At 39.2% G+C, this 21,699-nt stretch overlaps 1 protein-coding gene across 1 annotated transcript; it reads left to right on the top strand.

Annotated features, from left to right (window-relative positions):
• Nucleotides 1-1,763: 1,763 nt before the first annotated feature.
• Nucleotides 1,764-14,309, top strand: LOC126371725 (putative inorganic phosphate cotransporter). The gene is made up of 11 exons (XM_050017059.1): nucleotides 1,764-2,037; nucleotides 3,045-3,181; nucleotides 3,516-3,695; nucleotides 7,435-7,573; nucleotides 7,897-8,108; nucleotides 8,334-8,492; nucleotides 9,252-9,384; nucleotides 9,502-9,626; nucleotides 9,920-10,042; nucleotides 10,962-11,106; nucleotides 11,891-14,309. Exons 1-11 carry the CDS (start codon nucleotides 1,974-1,976, stop codon nucleotides 11,974-11,976), a joined length of 1,503 nt encoding a protein of 500 aa, XP_049873016.1. The 5' UTR covers nucleotides 1,764-1,973; the 3' UTR covers nucleotides 11,977-14,309.
• The last annotated feature ends 7,390 nt before the right edge of the window (nucleotides 14,310-21,699 follow it).

Raw genomic sequence — 21,699 nt, 5'->3', positions numbered from 1 at the left:
AAACATATATTTTTAGACCCTCTCCTTTTTGGCGGATAAAATAAGAAGAGGTTTCTGCTAGAAACAACACAAATATATAGTTAAATGTAGGTGTTGTAGGTTCCGCACCCAACAGACACCAGGTGTCAACTACATTCGTTTTTTCTGGTGTCGTATACTTCTGTATGTTTAGCAAATCTATATTTATACATCTAACTACTGTATTACCATTTAAATTTTGTCTGTCATTATCAGAACGTACACATACTTAAGTCTTAAAGTCTGTCACAATTGTATGTGTCGTGTAAATATTTCACGATTTAATGAAAATATTGCGAAATACGAAACACGTGTTTTGTGAAAATGAGCTCTGCCACCTATCGTGTTGGTCTAACGGAAAGCTCTGTGAAGCGTGGGTACCTAGTCAATTCATCTTGCGATGGATGTGCCTCTGACTGTTCCACAATTTGTTAAAGGACAACAACAACAGCCTCCGCCGGTGTAGTAGTTAGAACGTTAGGGCTCACGATCTGGAGGTGCGGGCTCGATTCCCGACATCACTTTGAGACCTTGAGATTGTTTTAGTTTGGAAACGACTTAGCAGGCTTGAATCACCTGATTGCCCAAAAAATAAGATGATTCCGTGCTTTGGAGGGCACGTTAAAGCGTTGGTTGCGGCTCTTAGCCGTAAAAACACCTTTAACAACCCGCAGTGGTGAAGCCCGGTGAAGTACGCTCCATACCGCCTCCGGTTGATTAAGGGGAGGCCTGTGCCCTGAGTGTTATATAACACTAAGTGACAGTGCGGTAAATAATGAAGCCAATTCCATGGTAATGAGACCAAGTTCATGGACAAAGAACGTAGGTAAGAGTCTGGTTGAAGGTGGATAGCACCAAGGCGCTGATTAGCATGACTGAAGACATAATGACTAGTATAGACAAGTGGTCACAGACCCCTGGGATCGAGATGGAACTTGATGCAGAAGGTGATGTCTCCTAAGCCCTGTATAAATCATCTCGAACAGATCTGATGATATCAAATGGTATTCGTTGCCTTTCACCCACTTGCTTTCTGGGCAAATCTGCGTAAGTTACAAAAATAATCTAATAATGATGTATGCGCCATTCACAAAAATATAATTCGATCCAGCAATTTAGACAAAGTGAACAGAAAGAGGTAGTATTAGGCTTGGAAGGAATTAGTTTTGTTGACTTTGATAATTACAATACCAAAAATAATTTATGTATTTATTATGTCTTCTGAATATTTTCTTTAATTTTCGCTACGGCAACGACCCTTATTTTAATCACAATTTAAAGTTTTAATTGATTGTAATTGTTTCCGTTGAAGTATCTATAATTATAATTTGTTTGACCTGAATCCTGTTACGTACGGATCGGGTCGCAATGTCAATTACAAAGGTACTATTGATTAATATGTATAATTATAAGACTGTACGGACCATCAGGGGTCCGTGCCACTGTTTCGAAGATGTTGTTATTAGTTTGTCTATAAACATCGATTTTCTGTCGTTTGTTCTCTGGTGGCAAAGTTCACAGCAGGTCACATTCCTCTACTACTTCTACATCTACCCTTCCAGAAGACGTAGGTTATACTATCTGCGTAATGGATCCTTTTAAGAAATCTCTTCCACGGAACCTTTGAAAAGCTGTGTAGTTTTCTCGCTTGGCCATAACTTACTCTGGTTGCTTTATCTGTGTCGCCTGTTTGATGTCGGTAAATAAAGTTAACTATAATAGTGTGGCGCCAGCAGCAGCTCTTGTCAGTCCGTACCGCCTGCGCCCGCGCCGCTCGGTCTCTTCTATCAGTGACGTAAGGAATGCATAGAACAGAAAAAAGAGTGTCGAAAACTTGCAGAGAAGAGTGTGAAAATAAATCTTTAGAAGTAACTTAACTTGAATAGAACATCTATACCTACTCTGTGGTTTGAAAATTTAGTTTTGTGTTAGTAGTGCAGCAGACATATCTGAACATGAGTGAAGACACGTGCAAGGGATGTCCGGAAAAGCAAATAACAAGCAACACGGACACCAAAAGTAAATTATAGTTCTATATTTATTTTATACATACAATACTAAACATAAATAGATTATTTACATACCACTGCTGGACTCAGGCCTCTCCTCAATCAACTGGAGGGTTTGGGAGCATGCTCCACCACGATTCTCCACTGCGGGTTGGTGGAGATGTTTGGCCTAGTAGTCCGGCAGTAGTAGCATTAACTCAATATGCCACTTTATAATCCATCTGTCTACCTCACCTGTATCCATCATCTTGTTAATAAAGATCAGAGACCTTAGTTTCAAACGTATGTCTCCCAATGACGCCATTCTTTCTGGCATCTGTTCTTTCTGGTTTCTGGTCATCAAACTCCTAGAGCAGAATCGATTGATAGCGTCCCGGGTCTAATTGAAATATTTTTCTGGGCCCGCAGTACAACTGCTGATTTCTGATTATAACTAAAAATTACTGTTTTTTTTAGTTGTTCGATTTTATTCACAAAATTAATATATTTTTCTTTTTTGTTAATAAACATGCTTATTATACTAATAATTATAAAAGGCATTTACACTTTCAAAGTAAAAAAGTGGGTAGAAGAACATTATCATGTCACACAGCCGCGTGGCAGCGAAATGCAGCCCTCACTGGTTTGTGTCGTAGTAAACTGCATTATTGCTGGTTTTCTCTAAAACACTAGCTAACGAAACAAGACTCTTAGCCAACAATTTAACACTTGACTGAACCAAACGATGTTGAGTATGGTAAGTCGATAACATTATTTCCGCATTAAGTATTTTAACGAGAAATTGCTTGGAGCCTTTTGGATAAAGGCTCTATTTAACCATCCTTTAAGTTCGACAAAACACACAGTGTCTTTGACTAAACTTAGCCTGTTTCAGCACTTACTGTGTAACAATTCGCAGACGGATAATATCTGGAAACACTATCCAGACTTTTAGCAAATGAGAACCAAGACCTTACAAATGGCAACGATATATGAAGCCGTATATAATAACTGTTTTACAATACTATCGTGTTGCAGGACTGGGGTGGGGTGTGCGACACATACAAGCGGCGTGTATGTGTGTGTGCGTGACGTCACTATTCATGGTGCGCAGCAGCATGGGCGTCGCCATACTGGCTATGACTGACCGACGCGGCGAGAACGAGAATATCACGGTATGTATGAACAATAAACCCCCTTGGTCCTGCTCGGTCCCTGTTACCAAACGGGTCAACGATATAGCGCTCAGTTTATTCAGCCATAGTTTAGAGAGGCTAATAATCGTGTGGCATAAGGAAGAAAGACGCATCAGGGGAAGGAGGTGTTCCGATGTAGTGAGAAGAATAGTTAATCATGCATCGAGCTGAAAGAAATTTCGTAGTACGATTGATCTTCAACAATGAATGATCAGTGAAGATGTGTGTGTATATGTTCGCGTGTATATAATAATGTTAACTATGTATTTTTACAGTAGGCATAATTATATAAGATACTTTTTGTTTGGCACAGGTATACGACTGGGACAAGAATACTCAGGGTGTGATCCTGTCATCGTTTTTTTGGGGCTACGTGGTGATGCAGGTCCCGGCCGGAGTGCTATCCAAAAGGTTCGGAGGCAAGGCCATACTGCTAGCGGCGCTGCTCATCAACACCGTGATATCCTTGCTACTACCAGTATTCGCTTCTCTGGTAAGTTGCATTTTGATTTTTAAGATCTCAAAAAACACATCCAAAGTGTCCCAGTAGACCTTTATTGCGCATTCGTTTTCGTTTATTGTTGTATAAGGATTTTCCACCCGCTTCCACTTTACGCCGAGAATTCATTACTTAAATCTGTGAACAAAATGGAAAATTATTTTTTTCTTTTTCGTGTGGATAGTAAAGTCGATGTAACATAATATCCCAAGTAGCATTGGCGAGTCTAAAAAGGGGATATTAGATATCTAATAGAATGCGATTTGATTGTCTACCTCTAGAGTAAAATATCCCTCAAGTTATCTTCAAGAACGCTTATAGATAGCCTCTAGCCAAGTGGGCACAACCTTGTAGCTATTCATAAGAAGGAGTTAAGAACGCACGAATAGATAGAGTTAAGAGTTGAAAATTTTCAAAGTCTAAAGGCGTACTTCTAGAGTCTTTCTAAACTGTTTATAGACCACAATGTGCACTAGTAGATAGTCTATAGATAATGTTAAGAGCTAAACAGAAATCTTTGCATGTGAAGTTTTAAGACCAAATTTTCTTAACATTAACAGCTTTAAGATAATTTATATTTGAAATAGACAACGATTCATAATGGCGCAGATCTCACAAGAATAAAAGTTAATACTACAACATGGCGTTACAAATTTATAAATTCCTATTTATTTACCGCTTATACGAGCTGATACTGTCACCTAGACATGAAAACCTAATGCGGATGAAAGTCTCTCGTGGAATTTGTGTAAAACTCTCTTAAAATAAGAGCGCCCGCTTTAAATGTAATATTTAATTAATAATTTACCAAATAAAAAAATATTTTGTAAAAATAATATTTTTTAAATTAGATTTAAATGCTTTAACCATTTATTTCATTCATAATATAGTATTTTAAAACGTGTAGAATGATTTATTAGACATAATTTATTCATAAAAACACGAATAAATAGTTAGTTATAATAATGTAAAAACGTATCAAGCAATAAAAATGGCGTCTAGTTAAAATTGTCTAGAAAATCGATTCCTTTAGAACAAACATTCTAAAGAATTATCTGTAGTATGGCTCTAGATAATGACAAGACTATTTGTACTTGTTACATACTAAACTTACTAGTCGAAGAAAAAGCAGGTTTATGAGTGATTTAAGATTGCCTATAAACTGTCATTTTTGTATACTGTTTTATCTTCTCGGAGTATTTCTAGACATTCATCAGAGAACTGTATTTTTTACGTTGTGAACAATTATGGATGGAATTGTGCAGAAGCAATCGATTGCATTAATTGACGAGGGAAAGAAAAATATTTTTATTTGTAAACAATGCGAAATATAATCTTAAGTCATTTAGATCTTTCGTTAAATTCAGTCTAGTATGGTTTAAAGAAGGCGATAAAATGTATGAGTGGTATTACATCTATCCAAAAATGCTCAGACGATAACCTCTTGTATATAAACATAGTTACTTTGTTTTTAACTCCCGTGGAGACACTTCGTGCGTATGCGTAACCCTGTGGTATTAGCGTCAAAACGATATTGAATTCTCTTTTATAAATAAACCTACCATTTGTAACATTTTTCAAATTTTTGTGTTCATCATTATCCACCTTAGGATTTTGTATCATAAGTGGCTGCAAATAGTTTCTTGATTTGTATTTCTGCCTACCCCTTCAGGGAATACGGGCGTGAGTTTATGTATGTATGTATTTTTTTTTTTTTTTTTTAAGTAAATATAAAGAAATTTAATGATAGACGTTCTGTACGTTTTTCTACCTCTTAGGTGAATTTTATTATTGGACTTACTTGCAATATTAGAGATTCCTAGAGTTTTAGTTTTTTCAAATCTAGCATATTTCTTTTTTTTTTACTGGTATATAATGACGATGACACAGGTCCGTTATTTTCTCCTGATATTATTCATTTTCCAAAATAGAACTCGCTATTGCAAAATAGAATTCACTTTTATCCGTGCGGCGACGGAGAAAGAATACGATTGTCGCCGCCCCCCTCTTCCCGTGGGTGTCGTAAGAGTTGACTAAGGGTAATTCCAAACATAACACCTCTTTTAGCTGGTGGTAGACCCCGCCACCTGGTTAGCTACCACCCTCCCGCCGGAGCCAGGCGCCAAGCCACTTGCTGCGTTCCGTCTGTGCGCGGGAGTACCAGTGCCTTTGGGGGATGTAAGGGTATCAGTTGTGTTGCTTAGAACTGATTTGGTTCCTTAAGCGACGTCAGGCCGGGAAGCTCCCTCTGGAGGGTAGTGGGATTCGAGACACGGTCTTGCCGGTGGCCGACCGCAGCTAGTTGGGGGCCCTGTGGTATTCCGTCAATCAGCACACGACCCTAAAATGATTTGTGACCGCAGTGAAGTAATAATAAGGTCGCTTTTTCTAAACTTCATTTTTGTGCATTTCTTTTGTCTATGGTGGTGGTTTGGTGGTTTGTCCATGGCAATCCGTCAATCAGCATACGACCCTACAAATACCAATAACAATCACATTGAAGTAATAATAAAGTCGATTTTTGTTTGAATAAAAGTCATGATTGACAAATAAGTTTTAAATTTAAATTGGTGGATAGATTAATACCCCTCTTACAGGTATAAGTGGCAAATCGCTTCACCAGCCCCCTCCATCTCAAAGGCACCACCACAAAGATCACCTTTATACTCGGCGCTGCGTCAATTTGTACACATCCATGAATAATATAAAATGTTATGTCATTACGATCTAAGAAATTAACACATCCAAGTTCCTCTAAGACCTCTAAGTCGGTCCAAAGCATTTAATCTCTCGCCTCTTGAACTATATCTTGAGTATGAGGCAATATATCGGCAATATATCGACTGAACGCTCACGCCAGGACCAGCTGGGAACCCCAAAAAATGAGATCGTGATCTTTAAATTTTTACTGTCTCCGTTGCATAAAGCCAATCGATCTAGTAAAATTGCACTTAGTTATGCTATTGTTAGGCAAATAAACACTGGAAACACTGTTTCACTAGCAAATTTTTAGAATAACTATAACATATCTATAAAAGTAGTTTATTTAGACTTTAGTGTCTCTCTAAAACAAAGATAAGAGTACCACTAGCTAAAATTGAATATTTGTAGAAAGTTATATCTTAAAATATACCATCTTATCTATAAAATATCTTGAAAATAGGTTCCTCTAGGCTTTATTCGTTACTTATAGATAATATTGTCTTAAGATAATCGTCATACCTAGAAATGTACTTAAAATAAGTGCTCTATAGAGCAAATTATCTAAAAATAATCAAATATTAGTGAAGATACTCTATAAGAATACTAATACTTTATAGAAGCCATCTGTAGAAAGCCCTTGTCTAGAAATAAACCACGAATAGACTATCAATAGATAATTTCGTTTTAAGCCTCCAGACCGATGCTACTTGGGATCGACCTTTACTAACAATCTGGTTTTAGGGTTCTAACCTTAAAACCAGATTGTTAGTAAAGGTAAAAATAATAGGTAATTCCCGAGACCAACAACTTAACGCATTTTATTTCGGATAATCTGCTTGACAGCAGACAGAGTAGTGCGGGGCGAAAGGCAAGAGGGAAACCACTGCTCTATTTTTCCTTAAAAAAGTAGCATGGAGAATGCTACGCCGACAAGAGCGTGGCTCTTAAATTAGTGATTGCAGCTTGCAATAAACCAAACCAGGAACAGTCTCATAATGTAGTGGTAAATTTTATGCAATTGTGTGTTCAGGGTGGGTGGCAGTTGACCTGCGCAGCACGCGTGGTAACAGGTCTTGCGCAGGCGTGCACATTCCCCGCGTCGCACACGCTGCTCGGTCGCTGGTTCCCCGACCACGAACGAGTCATGCTCTCTGGCTTCGTGTACTCCGGTGAGCTGCAACTTTTTACTTTCATTTTAACACTTTCAGGGATGCAAACCACCGGTCATTCACTTTTTATTTATGACGCTGGACATCGGGACATCCCGAAGGCAAGGAAGGCATTGAGCTCATTTTGTGCCCCTAAAAGTGATAACTACAAAACTGGTAACTGAAAAAGCACTTCCTTTCCTTTTGTTTTAGTAATTCTTTTTAGTACAAAATAGACTTTCAATGTTTGTTGTTTTTTTATATTATTCCACCTTAAATTTACCTGTCTCAAGATTCAATTGTATTTGTCGTGTTTTTTCATAAATTGTTGCTTGTTCATCCAGGCTCTCAGCTGGGTACAATCCTGGGTATGCCGATCTCCGGCTGGCTAGCAGGCACGACCCTCGGCTGGCCGCTGGTGTTCTACGCGATGGCGGCGCAACTGTTGGCGGTGGCTGCTCTGTGGCACTTCCTTACCGCCTCCACGCCTGGTGAACATCGGTTCATGACGGCTCTAGAGAGGGAATACATTGAAAAAGGGCTGAATACCTCGAAGGTAAAAGTCGTCTTTAACAATTTTTCACGATTTGTCAAGTCGATTCACGCACGACATACAGACGAATAATTTGTTACCTACTTCAAATATTTTGAGTCGATAATGCATTGTTTTTCCATTGTTGTGCTTGCTTTAACAAAACTATCGCGTCCTTATTATTCGCGTCCAGTTTTGACGCTATTGACAAGTCTGGACTAACTATGATTGAATTTTGTTACTTTTTAGAATGAGCGGCGTGTGCGCACTCCATGGCGTCAGATCCTGACAGCGCGGCCGCTGTGGGGCATCGTGTTGGCGCACATCGGCTGTGCATACGGCTTCGTGCTCTTCTTCGTCGACCTACCCACCTTCCTCGAAAAGGGACTCAACATATCGATGCGGAGTGTAAGATATTTATTTTGGTTATTAATTCGATGGCTGAATGCTATCAGCGATGGCCTACTGTACTCAATGTAGTTTCATAACAATAATTATTTATTATTATACACATACATACATAACATACATAAATAGCCTATACACGTCCCACTGCTGGGCACAGGCCTCCTCTCAATCAACCGGAGAGGGTATGGAGCATACTCCACCACGCTGCTCCACTGCGGGTTGGTGGAGGTGTTTTTACGGCCAATAGCCGGGACCAACGGCTTAACGTGCCCTCCGAAGCACGGAATCAACTTACTTTTTCGGACAATCAGGTGATTCAAGCCTGAAAAGTCCTTACCAAACAAAGGACAGTCTCACAAAGTGATTTCGACAATGTCCCCATCGGGAATCGAACCCGGACCTCCAGATCGTGAGCCTAACGCTCTTACCACTAGACCACGGAGGCTGTTCTTAGTATTTATTATTATACTAAGCTTTAAGCGTTGAGGTTGTCGAGCAAACTTTTATGGGGTCATCCTTGTTTTTTGGAGTACGACGGCTCCAGGTCCAGTGCTATACTGCCTCCAAATCGCTTTGGATACATGCGATAAACATGTTCGGTCCAGTCTCACTTTAATTTGGCAGATTTATTCCCAACATCAGTGATACCTGTTGAATTGTGGTAATTTCGGACGTGATCGATTTGGTGGACCCTATCCATCCAGCAGACCCGGTCCATTGCTCTTTAAGTTACTTTATGAAGTAAGTAAAACATTTCAGAGCGCGATCCTGTCAGCGCTGCCATACATCGGCATGTGGGCGGGCGGCTTGTTCGCGACCAGTGCGTGTGAGCGCGTCTACAACAAGGGGCTGCTCTCCGGCCTCGCCTGCCGCAAGATCTTCAACACCATTGGTACATGCTTGCATCTTAAGTACAATTATCTTTGCCTTTAATGTATCTCTGACTATTTCAATTGAGAATATAGTCGCGAGCTCTAGATTTTTACGATTTTTTTTGACATGGTTCCAGGAGCGGTTGGCATCTCCGTGGGGCTGGTAGGTCTAGCGTTCACTGGCCCGGGACACACCACGCTGGCCATTGTGTGGCTCGTCGCCGCGCTCACTTTCAGCGGCTTTTGCGCCGCAGGGTTCATGGTGAGATTCTTCCACTTCTTCTTTGTCCATCTCTTCATCGTGCTGACTCACCCCACACCCCAGACTTACACAGACACTACACAGATGTAGTTTTTGTACTCGCACAACTGTGTCTGTGCCACCTTATCATATGCATGGGAAGTCTTGCTTCCCATTCTTACTTCTTACGTCTTGCAGATGGACGAGGTTACCCAAAATAGGGGTGGAGTCAGAGTACGGATTAATTTGGAGTGGAAAGTATCCCTTCTATATGTTTTGATTTAAGAATACTTACAATAATGGCGTTTTCCCAGGTCAACCACTTGGATCTGTCTCCGAACTTCGCGGGTCTACTGTTGTCGCTGACTAACTTCATCGCCAACATCGTCTGCGTGTTCGTGCCTATCCTCACCAGCTTCCTGCTGCAGAATGACCCCGTCAGTATTATCAATACTTCTAACTTAACTATCAGTTTCAAGTACTAAAACCGGCATCTATATTAAGAATTTGATTACCAAGAGTATGCCAGTCATCAGAGGTAATACATTTAGCAACCACACTCGTCGTGATGGAAGTCCAAAAATGGCTATGATGAACCACAAATGGTGACAATATACCAGCCTATGACGCGAGTTTAGATAGTACAAGGTGTTAAAAAAGTATAAACATAAGTAAGTAAATAGTAAGTAGTAGTAGTAAGTAGTGTATAAGTATAGTGTATACTAATAAATTCTGTCAACTTTGACGACGTGTTCGGGTTTTGGTGTTATTCCAGCTAAGCAGTCTTCTTCTACTATCGTGTAGGTTGTGAGGAAGAATACCAACTTTATCAACCCTGACGTCAGGGTTATTATAGAGCCGCCAAAGGCCCCAGGAACCCACCATGTTAGGGACATGATTCATGTAACGACTACGTACTTACATCAGTAAATATTAACCGGGACCAACGGCTTAACGTGCCTTCCGAAACACGGATCATCTTACTTTTGGACAATCAGGTGATCAGCCTGTAATGTCCTTACCAAAATAGGGTATAAAATGCATAAAATGCATGTTAGAAAATTTTGACTAAAGCTTATGGATTACCTATTGTGCCGGCTAGCACAGTTCAGGGTCTCGTAGGGTATCAGCAAGGAAACAACGTAGGTATTTAGGTATCCTAGGTATTTATTGCTTGCGATAATTCTCCCCACTCACTACAATCAGTGTGGGCCTAAGATGGAAAGGTCACTGGCCTGAGTAAGTCCAGTCTTCTAAGAGTAGCACGGAGTAGCCCACTGGCGTCCTTTGCAACAGGTTAGGCAACAGGGTTTTTATCTTATAGTGTTTTGTTGATTGAGAAATGTATCTGTCCAGACGGATCTAAGCCGATGGCGCATAGTGTTCCTGGTGGCGGCGGGCATGAGCGTTGTCACCAATGTGGTGTACGTGATGTTCGGCTCAGCAGAGTTGCAGCCCTGGGATGACCCCGACTTCCTGGACAAGAAGGTTGCACAGCCAGGTAACGATATTCGATTACATACATACACAAGGTCACGTCTATTTCCCACACATCTACGACTCTGACACATCATTTTCTTCAACTGTCTTAAAAATCTTCTTGCATACTCGCTGCTTTAGATATACAAAATCAAAATCAAATCAAATATACTTTATTGCACAGAACTACATTTAAATATATACCTGATTGCCAATCGGACATCGGGGTACAGTTATCACTTTGGCACTCCGATGTCGACCGGTGTAGTCAACATTTTCCCTTCTTTAGCGCTTATAACTGTAGCAGAGTACAAACTCTGCACATACTGGCCTTCCCTTCTGACCGTCAATCATTTTAAATTTCGAAATTCTCATTCCATTCTGCATTTCTTTTCATTTTTACACTGATTCATTGCATCCTCGACCTTCATAAGAACAACATAAATATATTATCCTGTTTAGCTCTGGCCGTGCCCTCTAATTTTGGTTTTGATCTTATATCTAAGCATCGTTATATTTTTTTTGTGAAGTGTTGTTAATAAACTAGATATTTCTGTTGAATTTAAAACGTTATTTTGTCGTCGTTATTACCAATCATCCCACTACTCTGCCGGCACGTAGGGACTCCATCACCACCCATCGTGCCACATAACTATCGGCCCAGTTTGGCTGGTTCTCTCTGATATACCTGATACTGCTCAAACGACGCCATGGGCCGAGGCTCGCGCTCATTTAACCTCCTTAATACACGGGATAAGTTGATATATTTATGTTAAAGTAATTGATTGTTTGTATTATTATTGCAGAGGAGATGAATCCCGTGTTGACACAGGAACCGGAGAAGCCGGAGAAATCTGAGAAGGACAACAACAAATTGCTCGAGCGGGTTTGAAACTTGGAATAGATTTGGTATGAAGAAGATCACAATTTCTAAAAACGGTATTAAAGTTAACTTTTTCTCAGAAAGAGCTCGTTGCATTGCTGATATTGGTCTGTAAGACGTAGACTGGTATATAGTTATTTTTTAACTTTAGTAAAGTTATAATATTTTTCTTTATCTGTAACTAACCCATAAAAATGAGTTATAATGTAAATACATTAATTTATTAACACCTGACCCAATAGAGATATTTTATTATAACAAGTTGTACTATTATCTTGTAAATATTCTGTTTAAAAACCAAAAAAAAAACAACTAACATAGGTAATATAACAAATAATTTACATAGAAAATACAAATCAAAAGTGACATAGAAAGAATACAATTTGCTAACATAGTGTCGTGATTTGCGTATAATCATTAGCATATTGGTTGTAAGAATAGAGTTATCAGTAGCATATTTACAGAGAGCATGATATGATAACAAATATGCGAGCCAGCACGATTAAACAAAACACATCAGCATGCAAATACCGTAAGCTGCCACCACAAAGCACCGTTCGACGAGATAACTCGTCTCGTCAGATAACTCGTCGCCGAGACCTCTGCTTACCCACAGTTGGTTGTATTGGCAGTGCGCTCAACTATTGTCTAACATATCGAGAATTCAATTTCCGACTTGTGCTTAGTCTCTCAGTACTAACTTTACAAGGAAACCGTCGTAGTCTCCATATGACAGAGTTTTCTGTCAGTGCGGGTGAACAAATATCAAGATAATGGAGCCAGTTAGTAAAATGCCCGACTCCCACTGTGAGGTCGCAGGTTCAACATGGGCCTAAACTAATGATGTTCGAGTTTTTTTTGTTATTGCGGTTTAGAAGATCAGATCGCAGTCGCTTCTGTACAAAAATATTGGACCCGTCAAAGCCTGCAGGTTAGTTTAAAGGCCTGGTAAAAAATATAATATAGAAGAAAACGCTAGGATGATGTCAAAGATGACTACTTAATAGAATGAATCGTGAGGAAAACCTAGAAAGACGTACATTGACCAAATTGGAGATGTTCTTAGAAAAGGTTTAGTACGATCTACTCTGAACCGGCGTGCGTGTATGAAACAATGATGAATGTGGAGGAAGCAAGAGAAGTGTGTCAGGATCGCAGCAAATTGAATTCCATAGTCTCTGCTTGCCCCGGTGGGAAATAGGCGTGAGTTTATGTATGTATGTATTAATCGTGACCATATATAATATAAACTCACGCTCGTGATACCCAACGACGTGGATAGACTCACAAGTAACCAAAGACAATTTGTCGGCACTATGGATACGAAGTCCTAAGATGAATAATGATGAACCTTATGGTAACATGATTAGATTCATTTATTTCACATTTAGTTATACAACACATTTTAGACACAATATAAATCGGTAACAACATAAATATGATCGACGAAAATGATAATAAAAGAATGTCAACAAAGAAGATAATAAATTAAATCAAAATGTCAAAAGATAATAAATTAATAACAATGTCATGGCTAATAAGAGTAATAAATTAATTATGTATAAAATAAAATTACATTCAAGTAATGGGACCAGTCTATCGTCCATAACGATTGTCCACCATGTTAGAAAGGACAGCGGGAAGACAGGCAGCTGCACGTGTTCTATGATTTTTATTCGCTCCCAAAATCGCATCATCATCATCAGCATCTATCGTAAATGATTCTTGCAGCACTTGTGAGTCTTCGGGTTCCCGCAGACTCACAAGTCCAAAATAGCATACTAATAGTAATCCCATAACAACAGATTATTAATACATGGCCTGATATGCATTATATATGGTGGCAAAACAGGTGTTCTGTTGTGGTCTTGTGGTCTTGCGCATAGAGAGGAGGTTGGGGGGTGCTCCACATTATGCATTACGAACCAGCTATTTGTCTGTTAATAGCTAATCACATCAATAACCTGTAAACCAGATAATTATCCCAATTTGCTTGTAGGTATTATAAATTCAGTTTACGATTTAAATTTGGAGATTAGATATTCAAATGAATTTCGTTCCTATTGTTTTATTTCAGTAGCCACTGAAGAATTGTAAATGTGGTGTCAATGTGAACAAAATTCTAATTGCCTGCAATAAAGGCTTTTTATTACACTTTCTTCTTCTCGGTTTTACGACTTAAGGTCACATACATGAATATCTTCATCTTGAATTCTTTATTTAAAGTAGGGGAAGATAATGAGGTCTAGAAATGAATATGAAACGATTTTTTTACTTGCTGCACAGAGTATGTCTATGTATATTAGGGTCTAAGTACCTCACAGTTAATTATTAACTAAATATTGTAATGACTTCAGTGCAAATAAAGTAAACTAAAATGGTCTACGTGGCTTTTTTGTGGGTGACTTTTATTGTTACTCGTAACTTGTTTGGTCGTTTCTGCACATTTGTTAAAACAATAAGTATTGGATTTCATAGACGTGTGTATATCGCTGAACAAAAGACGATCGCGAGGCAGTTTACCTCACACAAAACAAAGACACTTGCCCCACCGGGCACTAGGAAGCGATTAGCTATGGACAATTTTCTCTCCCAAGAAATAAACAAAAGACAAAGATTCCGGAAAAGGCACATTTATATATTTATTTAATATTTGGGAGGCCAACAGCTCCTAACTAGTGTTGTAAAACTGAGCGCTGAGGGTCGAGCGTTTAGCGCTGAGTCGACGCTTTGGAGCGTTTTAGACTCGAGCGTAAACCGCTTGAGTGTTTAAGGCTTGCGAGGGTTGAAGGCTCAAGACTTCTACGCTCGAGTCACGCGCTCAAGCGTCTGAGCGTTGTATTAATATTTTAATATTTCATTCATTTAATTAATTCATTATAATTTTTTTTTATCTAAAAGCATTTTATTTCGCGTATAATATAATACCTTTTTTTAACAATTCCTCTTATTAATTACTATTCAATCTAGACGCTCACGCTCAAGCTTGAGCCTCGTAATAGACTTTTTCACTTAAACGCTCAAGCCACTGCTCAAGCGTCAAGCGCCTCAGTCGAGTCCCGACTTGCAATCTGCTCGAGCGTCGACTCCAGCGTTTAAGCGCTGACTCGAGCGGTTTTACAACACTACTCCTAACAACTATAGCAAAACTAGCGCGAATTTTGGCTCGGTACCACTGAATTAGACTTTATTAGTTTTAATTATATTAATGGCAATAGGGCCGCCCCCTATTACACGGGACTTAAACATATGGTTGGCGTGGAGTAGGTGTATATGAATAGTGCACATCTTGCCTACACTAAACAGGCGATGCTATGTTATGTTCGCTTCTCGCTCAACGTCGTCACTGGAACAAGTACCTAAGTAAAGAATAAACTGAAAAGTATACAGAATATTTCTATTCTTCACAATAATAACTTCACGTCGCGTCCGTGTAAGTTTCAGTTCAGCGCAACACCGTCTTGTATACAAGGACGCTAGTTTATAACTACATGTAGGTAGTTGGAAACTCGGAGTATAAGTTGCCAAGTTGTGGGGGACTACGTCTATCACGCGTATCTGATACAACAGACAAAATCGATTTCAAACTGAGTTTGTTGGTTCTTCTTTACAGATTGAATTTGTCAGTTTGTATTTTAAAATTAGTTTCGAACGTTAGATTTTTTTTTACATACATACATAAACTCACGCCCGTTATCCCTAATGGGGTGGGCAGAGCCACAAGTCAACTTGCGGCCACTGTTGATATGATGTCGTAAGCTGGATATGACGAACCGTATGGTGATAAGGGATCAGCCTATCGCCCATAACATTAGTCTTAGAGATGTTCTAGATGTTAAAGGACACAATCCCTCTGTCGGTTTTTACGACATGCCCGGGAAGACAAGCAGCTGAACGTGTTTTATGTTTTTTTTTTGACGTGACTTATTGTAGATTTGCCGCAGATGGCATTAACTACTTAGCCGGACAATAAATGGGGAGCGCTGAAGACTCTCACCCGGTACAACGTTTAAGACAACAGGTCTGAGAGTGCCCAGTTGGCAGTTGGGCGCGAACCTCGGCTCAGGGCGTCGTCTGAGAGGAAAAATAACTGTAAGAATTAATCGACCCCAGCGGGTCGATAGTAATAAACGCTGAATAAGGGAAATTGTCGAACACGCCGGCGGGGAATGGAATTCTATAGTCTCTGCTTACCCCGGTGGGAAATAGGCGTGAGTTTATGTATATATGTATGTATGTACGCCGGCGGGGTCGGTATCGGGGTCATGAAGTGTTTGGTGTCGCGAGCTGATTGGCTGCCTCTATGGCTAGAGTAATCGGGTCGTCAGGAAAACGTTAGCCTTCGTATCGCAACGTACGTGTACCTCATTAGAGATTATCCTCTTGCCATTAACCGGCCACAAACCCTGGAAACCACGTGATATCAATTATCTGTGATCCAAACACAATCACTCGCTACATAATTACGCTCGCTTGCCACTAGGACATAAACTTACCTCTATTAATATTTCCTTGCATATTCCTTACATTGACTTTAATAGACGGCCTCCGTGGTCCAGTGGTTGAGCGTTGGGCTCACGATCCGGAGGTCCCGGGTTAGAATCCCAGTGGGGCAAATCACAAAAATCACTTTGTGATCCCTAGTTTGGTTAGGACATTACAGGCTGATCACCTGGTTGTCCGAAAGTAAGACGATCCGTGCTTCGGTAGGCACGTTAAGTCGTTGGTCCCGGTTACTACTTACTGATGTAAGTACGTAGTCGTTACATGAGTCATATCAGGCGCTTTGGCAGCTCAATAGTAACCCTGACCCCAGGGTTGATGAGGTTGGTAATCCACCTCACAACTCACACGATAGAAGAAGAAGACTTTAACAGTCGTTCTAATAATAATAAATTCATCTTTTTGAGGTTATGTATACGTTTTTATATTGTCAGAAAATAAATTTAAAGCTCATGTGAAGCTTACTTCATAAAATACCTAGTAAAAATACAATACAAAAACGCTTTATTGCACATATAAACACAACACTAAAAACATTAAAACAACAAATTAATGTGTAAAACAATAAATGTGTTCCTCTAGTTATTAAATAACATGTTTACCTACATTTATTTAAAAGATGTGTTGCTGTTGCAGTTTCTTGTCATTTTGTCTCCTGAGCCATAACGCCTTGCGAAATTAAGTAGATTCAAAAGTGTTAAATTGACCTTCAGCAAGTCTATGCATGATAACTACGTTGAATAATTCAAACACATAACGAGTTCTTTCCGCGTTTAAATGGAGATATGAGACTCGATATTTCGACACTGTTGCAAGTGCCATGATCACGGGGTGACCCGTAAGAACCCGTTATTATGTGTTTGAATTATGATAATAACCGCGTAAACTTAAAACTACGTTGAATAATTGATTCTAATTTCTGATTATTTTGAGATTTCAAAGCTGAAAGAGCCTAGACCATTGTTTCACCTCATAACGCATCTTTTCTTCGCTCCGATGGTGATTATGGTAATATAATTAAAAATAAATTGAAATAAAAAAAAGAAGATTTTTTGTATCCAATATCTTATCCTACGGAATGTTTAAGCTTTAATAATACTTGAGTAAGCTTAGTGGGCTACAATCTGATTCCCTCTTACGTACAAAATATATCAAGTTTGCAAGAAATATTGTTACATAATTTTATGAGAGCTCTTCTTTGATATTTCGAAGGTTCTGCTCAGCTGCCGGTCCATTAAACTTTAGGTACCTGGAATTCATTAAGTACATCGAATATACATTTTTTTCCTCAACCTATAAGTATTTACCTTATTTAGCTATTTTATACAATAAATTGCCTCATTTTAACGTCTTAATGAAATTAATGGTCGTCGTAAATATATTTTCTTAGCATAAAAAATAAAAAGTGTTGGCAAAATTTACGTTACGTTATGCTACTACATTATTTATCAAGTATCAAATAGTTGATGGTGTCAATGGTATGTTTGACCAAAACTTGAATTCAAACCCATATTGCCGGATTCAGTAGATTAAAGACCTCCGGCGTGGTCGACGATTTTCCTCATTCAGCGCTTATCGCTATCGACCCACTAGGGTCGATTAATTCTTTCAAATATTTTTCCTCTCAGACGACGCCCTGAGCCGAGGTTCGCGCCCAACTGGGCACCCTCAGGCCTGTTGTCCTAAACGTTGTACCGGGTGAGAGCCTTCAGTGCTCCCCATTTGTCCGGCCAAGTAGTTAATGCCATCTGCGGCAAATCTACAATAAGTCACGTCAAAAAAGTAGATTAAAGCCCAAGTCGGAATTCGAACATATAACACTATGAAATCAATTATTGTTAAATCTAAAAATCGCTACATAACATCTGTTTTAAACCATAATTCGTACCTCCCTGTTCTACCGCCCCAGGGCCCTCGATCACTCAACTACGTCCCTGGCGGAAACGTCAATGTTTAATGTTATTGTTAGCGAGGGTGTTTGTGAAGTGACGCGGAGATCGCATCGACACCAATGACGACGAAACAATGAACCAAGTGAAATCTTGGCAACACATATAATAACAAATACATTTTTTGTTGTTACATTTCTGTGTTATTTCCTTTGGAATGAACTATTGAACTGTATGGTCACATTCTATATGAATAGAATAAAGTTATGTCTATAGGGTCATCATCATCAGCCCATTAACGTCCCCACTGCTGGGGCACGGGCCTTCCCTATGGATGGATAGGGAAACCGGGCCTTAAACCATCACGCGGGCCCAGTGCGGATTGATGGTTATTAGCGACTGCTAATGCAGCCGGGACCAACAGCTTAACGTGCCTTCCAAAGCACGAAGGAGCTCGAAACGAAAACTTTTTTTTGTGGTCACCCATCCTATGACCGGCCTTTGCGAGAGTTGCTTAACTTCAACAATCGCAGACCTAGCGCGTTTACCGCTGCGCCACCGAGCTCCTCATAAGGACATTAGAGAGAAATTTTATAAGAATTCAGTAGGTAAGTAGGTATGGCGGCCTAAAATAACATAAAAAAATCATGTCGGCAACGCGCACGCATATTGGCGACCTGTCTCCGACAAGTATCATATTAGTGGAGTCAATAAAACCCAAACTTCCTAACTAACTTTTAATTTGCCAGGGACAGGTCCGATTTTCATGATTTTTTCTTTTGTAAGCGAATGTTTTATATCATTACATGTCATAACGGCATACTTATAGGTAATCACACAGTATTAATGTTTTTTTTAAGATTGTCAAAACCAACGACTTGCTGTTCGTTTGGAGTTGTAAGATAGACGTCGTCATAACACAGATTGTATTCAATAAGTAATCGTGTATTTTTATAGAACCATACAATACAATACAATACAACACAATACAAATACACTTTATTGCACCAAAATAAAAATAAATAATAACAAAAAGTCTCTTAACTAAGTACAACCATATCAATGCTATATATTTTTTAAAACCTATCTTCTTCACAGCGCCATCTGTGTAACAATGTCGGAATTATCAGGGTAACTGAACTAACACGAGAGTTCACGAGACGCGACCCTTGCTTGAAGTACTCTACAGTCAGGTCCCTCTCAATAAGGAGACATAGTACTATTTAATTGTCAACAGATGGCACTACAGTACTGTTTTTCTTACAGTAATGGATTCATGCTTATCATAAATGCAAATATTAAATTATGGAAAGATTTTCAAAAAATATACTTGCATATTATGTATATTTCTTGTCAGAGAAAACTTTATAGTCTATAGTGTAAAACAGTCTCTAGGTACACTTTCAGTTCTATTTGCAATTTTCTTAGCACTTTCTCGAGTGACTTAGGTGCTATAACGTGTCTTTAGCCAACTAAGATTTGCTTTCGCATTAATCAAGCACTCGATTAAGGTCAGTCGAAGCCAGACTATTCCTCTTCATTAATTTATTGCGGTTCAGTGCGCAGCCAGCGACCGCAGTGGTCCGGTCCCCTCTAATGTTACTAGACCATCCGAATTTTCCTGACATGTGCTCTGTTTTGGCCCTCTGCCAGGCTAATAAGAAAATCCTGTAATTGATAGTAATTTTTGATATTGGAAAAACAAAATGTTGTCATCTATCTTAAGTGCAGTTTTCCCTAACACAGTTGGGTCAACCATTACAGACGGCGATATGACTCCCCACCTATCACGTTAGCGTAACAGAAAGTTCGGTGAGGTGTGGGTACATAGTTCATTTGCGATGGATGTCCCTCTGACTACCCCAATTGGGATATAGTCATGAGCTGATTTTATGTTATTTCTACAACATTCAAATAAATTATCAAGTTCTCGTAAGAAAACTTACTTTATTTGGTTAGAATGTGTTTTATGCACCTTCACCGTATTGGAGCTGTGCCCATTAGTTCCAGAAACTTGGTGCAAGAGCCAACAGACAGTCCGGGATCGCTTTTCTAGTCGTATATTTACTTACTAACCATTCTGCGATTTAAACAAGGTTTTACGACTATTATGTTCGAGTATACGTACCTATGTATTGTATTGAATTGAGTCAGTCATGTGAGTTTGCCTCAGATGGTATTAATTATTTGGCCGGAAGTCATTAGATAAAATTGGTGTTGAAGTCCCAATAAAAATGTTTAGCACTTACCACACCTATAGGTAAATATTTAATTATTCAACCATTTATAAGCTCCCTGTCTGTAAATTTATAAGTAGTTCCTAGTTAGTGTCTTCTCTCTCTCTCTCTTTCTGCTATAAAGGAGCGGAGTCTCAAAAGGCATTGTTATACTTAAAAGGAAACTCCATCTACTAGTATAGTAATTATTTTATAATCACCTAAAGGACTTTACGAAATACTCCGAATGTAATGCCGAGGAAATCGTTCTGTTGTCTCTTTCCCCCCATCCCAAACATGAATACCTCTAATTTAACGTTATTATCAGAGTATTTGATTTGAAAGGCGTTTATAGAAAGCCACAGAGGCGGAACAGCATGGAATTTTGCGTGCTTTCAAATACTGCACGACCCCTATTGTACGGTGGGCTATTCAACTCTTTTCAGAGCACACGGCGCAATCCCAATTCATGTTTCATAGTCAAGCTTGCATGTTTGATCCGATTATACGCTCAGCTGACAGTAGCTGCTCTCACCAGTATCCGAAAAGCTTTACTGGATATCACCCGTCGTATTGTGTCGATATTCTGTAGTACCTACTATAGTGTGGAATCCAATTTAACTGCAGTATACGTAATAATATATCATACTCCACAACGTTCGATATCAGTTAACCATCAGCGAAAATTAATTTCGCCGCGTTCCACGCGATTATTTCGATTCAAATTGGCTCAATCGCGTCACTGATACATAGGTACATACATAAACTCACACCTGTAATCTCTAATGGGGTGGCCAGAACCAGTACAAGACAACTTGCAGATGCTGTTGATGCGTAGTCTATTGATACTCCTGAGTATAAATGCCTGGGAACCAATTGCAGGCAGCCAAATAACTGAAATTGTATAAGTTTAAATAGAAAAAAGAAAATGTTCTCGTTATTTTTAGATCTGTCTTTATTCAGCAATCAGAATTTCATAATTTATCTTGAACCTAGTACATAACTCAATTAGCGAAAATTGATTATGACGCGTTCCGCGCGATTATTTCGCTTCAAATCGCTTGGCTGATATTTCTGACATTCAAGACCACAAAGTATGAAATAATCCTAAACTCTTTCAAGTC

Source organism: Pectinophora gossypiella, chromosome 13, assembly GCF_024362695.1.
Source record: "Pectinophora gossypiella chromosome 13, ilPecGoss1.1, whole genome shotgun sequence".
In the NCBI taxonomy this organism is placed as follows: Eukaryota; Metazoa; Arthropoda; class Insecta; order Lepidoptera; family Gelechiidae; genus Pectinophora; species Pectinophora gossypiella.
This window is presented reverse-complemented; position numbering and strand designations above follow the sequence as displayed.

What these genes read in the sequence shown, in the direction of transcription:
- LOC126371725 (XM_050017059.1), top strand. Translation starts at nt 1,974, where the DNA reads ATGAGTGAAGACACGTGCAAGGGATGTCCGGAAAAGCAAATAACAAGC. An exon ending in AAGCAACACGGACACCAAAA is followed by an intron (nt 2,038 to 3,044) that starts GTAAATTATAGT and finishes ATCGTGTTGCAG; the next exon opens with GACTGGGGTGGGGTGTGCGA. An exon ending in CTCTGGCTTCGTGTACTCCG is followed by an intron (nt 7,574 to 7,896) that starts GTGAGCTGCAAC and finishes TTGTTCATCCAG; the next exon opens with GCTCTCAGCTGGGTACAATC.